The 425-nt window shown below is 66.4% G+C and overlaps 1 protein-coding gene across 2 annotated transcripts in view; it reads left to right on the plus strand.

Moving 5' to 3' along the window:
- Positions 1-425, plus strand: part of RORA (RAR related orphan receptor A) — a 352717-nt gene that overhangs the window by 380 nt on the left and 351912 nt on the right. For both annotated transcript variants that reach the window (XM_039723049.1, XM_039723048.1), the window contains exon 2: positions 136-380. In XM_039723049.1, coding sequence (XP_039578983.1) covers positions 136-380 — 245 coding nt within the window. The remainder of the gene's footprint in view (positions 1-135; positions 381-425) is intronic.

Here is a 425-nt window from a genome sequence, read left to right on the forward strand (position 1 = left end):
CTGGCGGCGGAGCGCGGGGGGTGCGGGGGCGGGGGGGTGTGCAGCTCTCGCTAGCGCTGCTTGTGGTCACAGCCAGGCAAGCTCACATCCCATCTGGATCACGCTCGCTCTCTCCCTTCTGCTTTCCTACCATAGAGTTGCGCTGGAAACAGAAGATAGAGGGAGTGTAGGAGCTCGCCATCTCCAAGCGATCTACATTGGGAAAAACATGGAGTCGGCTCCGGCAGCCCCCGATCCAGCAGCCAGTGAGCCGGGCAGCAGCGTCTCCGAGGCGGCCGCCGGCGCCAGGGACACCCCGGTGAACCTGGAGCCTGCCCGGAAAAGCGATGCGCCGGCTCCCGTCCGCAGGCAGAGCTACTCCAGCAGCAGCAGCAGCAGAGGTAGGGAGACTTGGGGAAGGGGGAGGGGGCCGGGGGAGTGGGATC

The sequence above is a fragment of the Passer montanus genome, unplaced genomic scaffold (assembly GCF_014805655.1).
Source record: "Passer montanus isolate IOZ18808 unplaced genomic scaffold, ASM1480565v1 scaffold5, whole genome shotgun sequence".
NCBI classification, from domain to species: domain Eukaryota; kingdom Metazoa; phylum Chordata; class Aves; order Passeriformes; family Passeridae; genus Passer; species Passer montanus.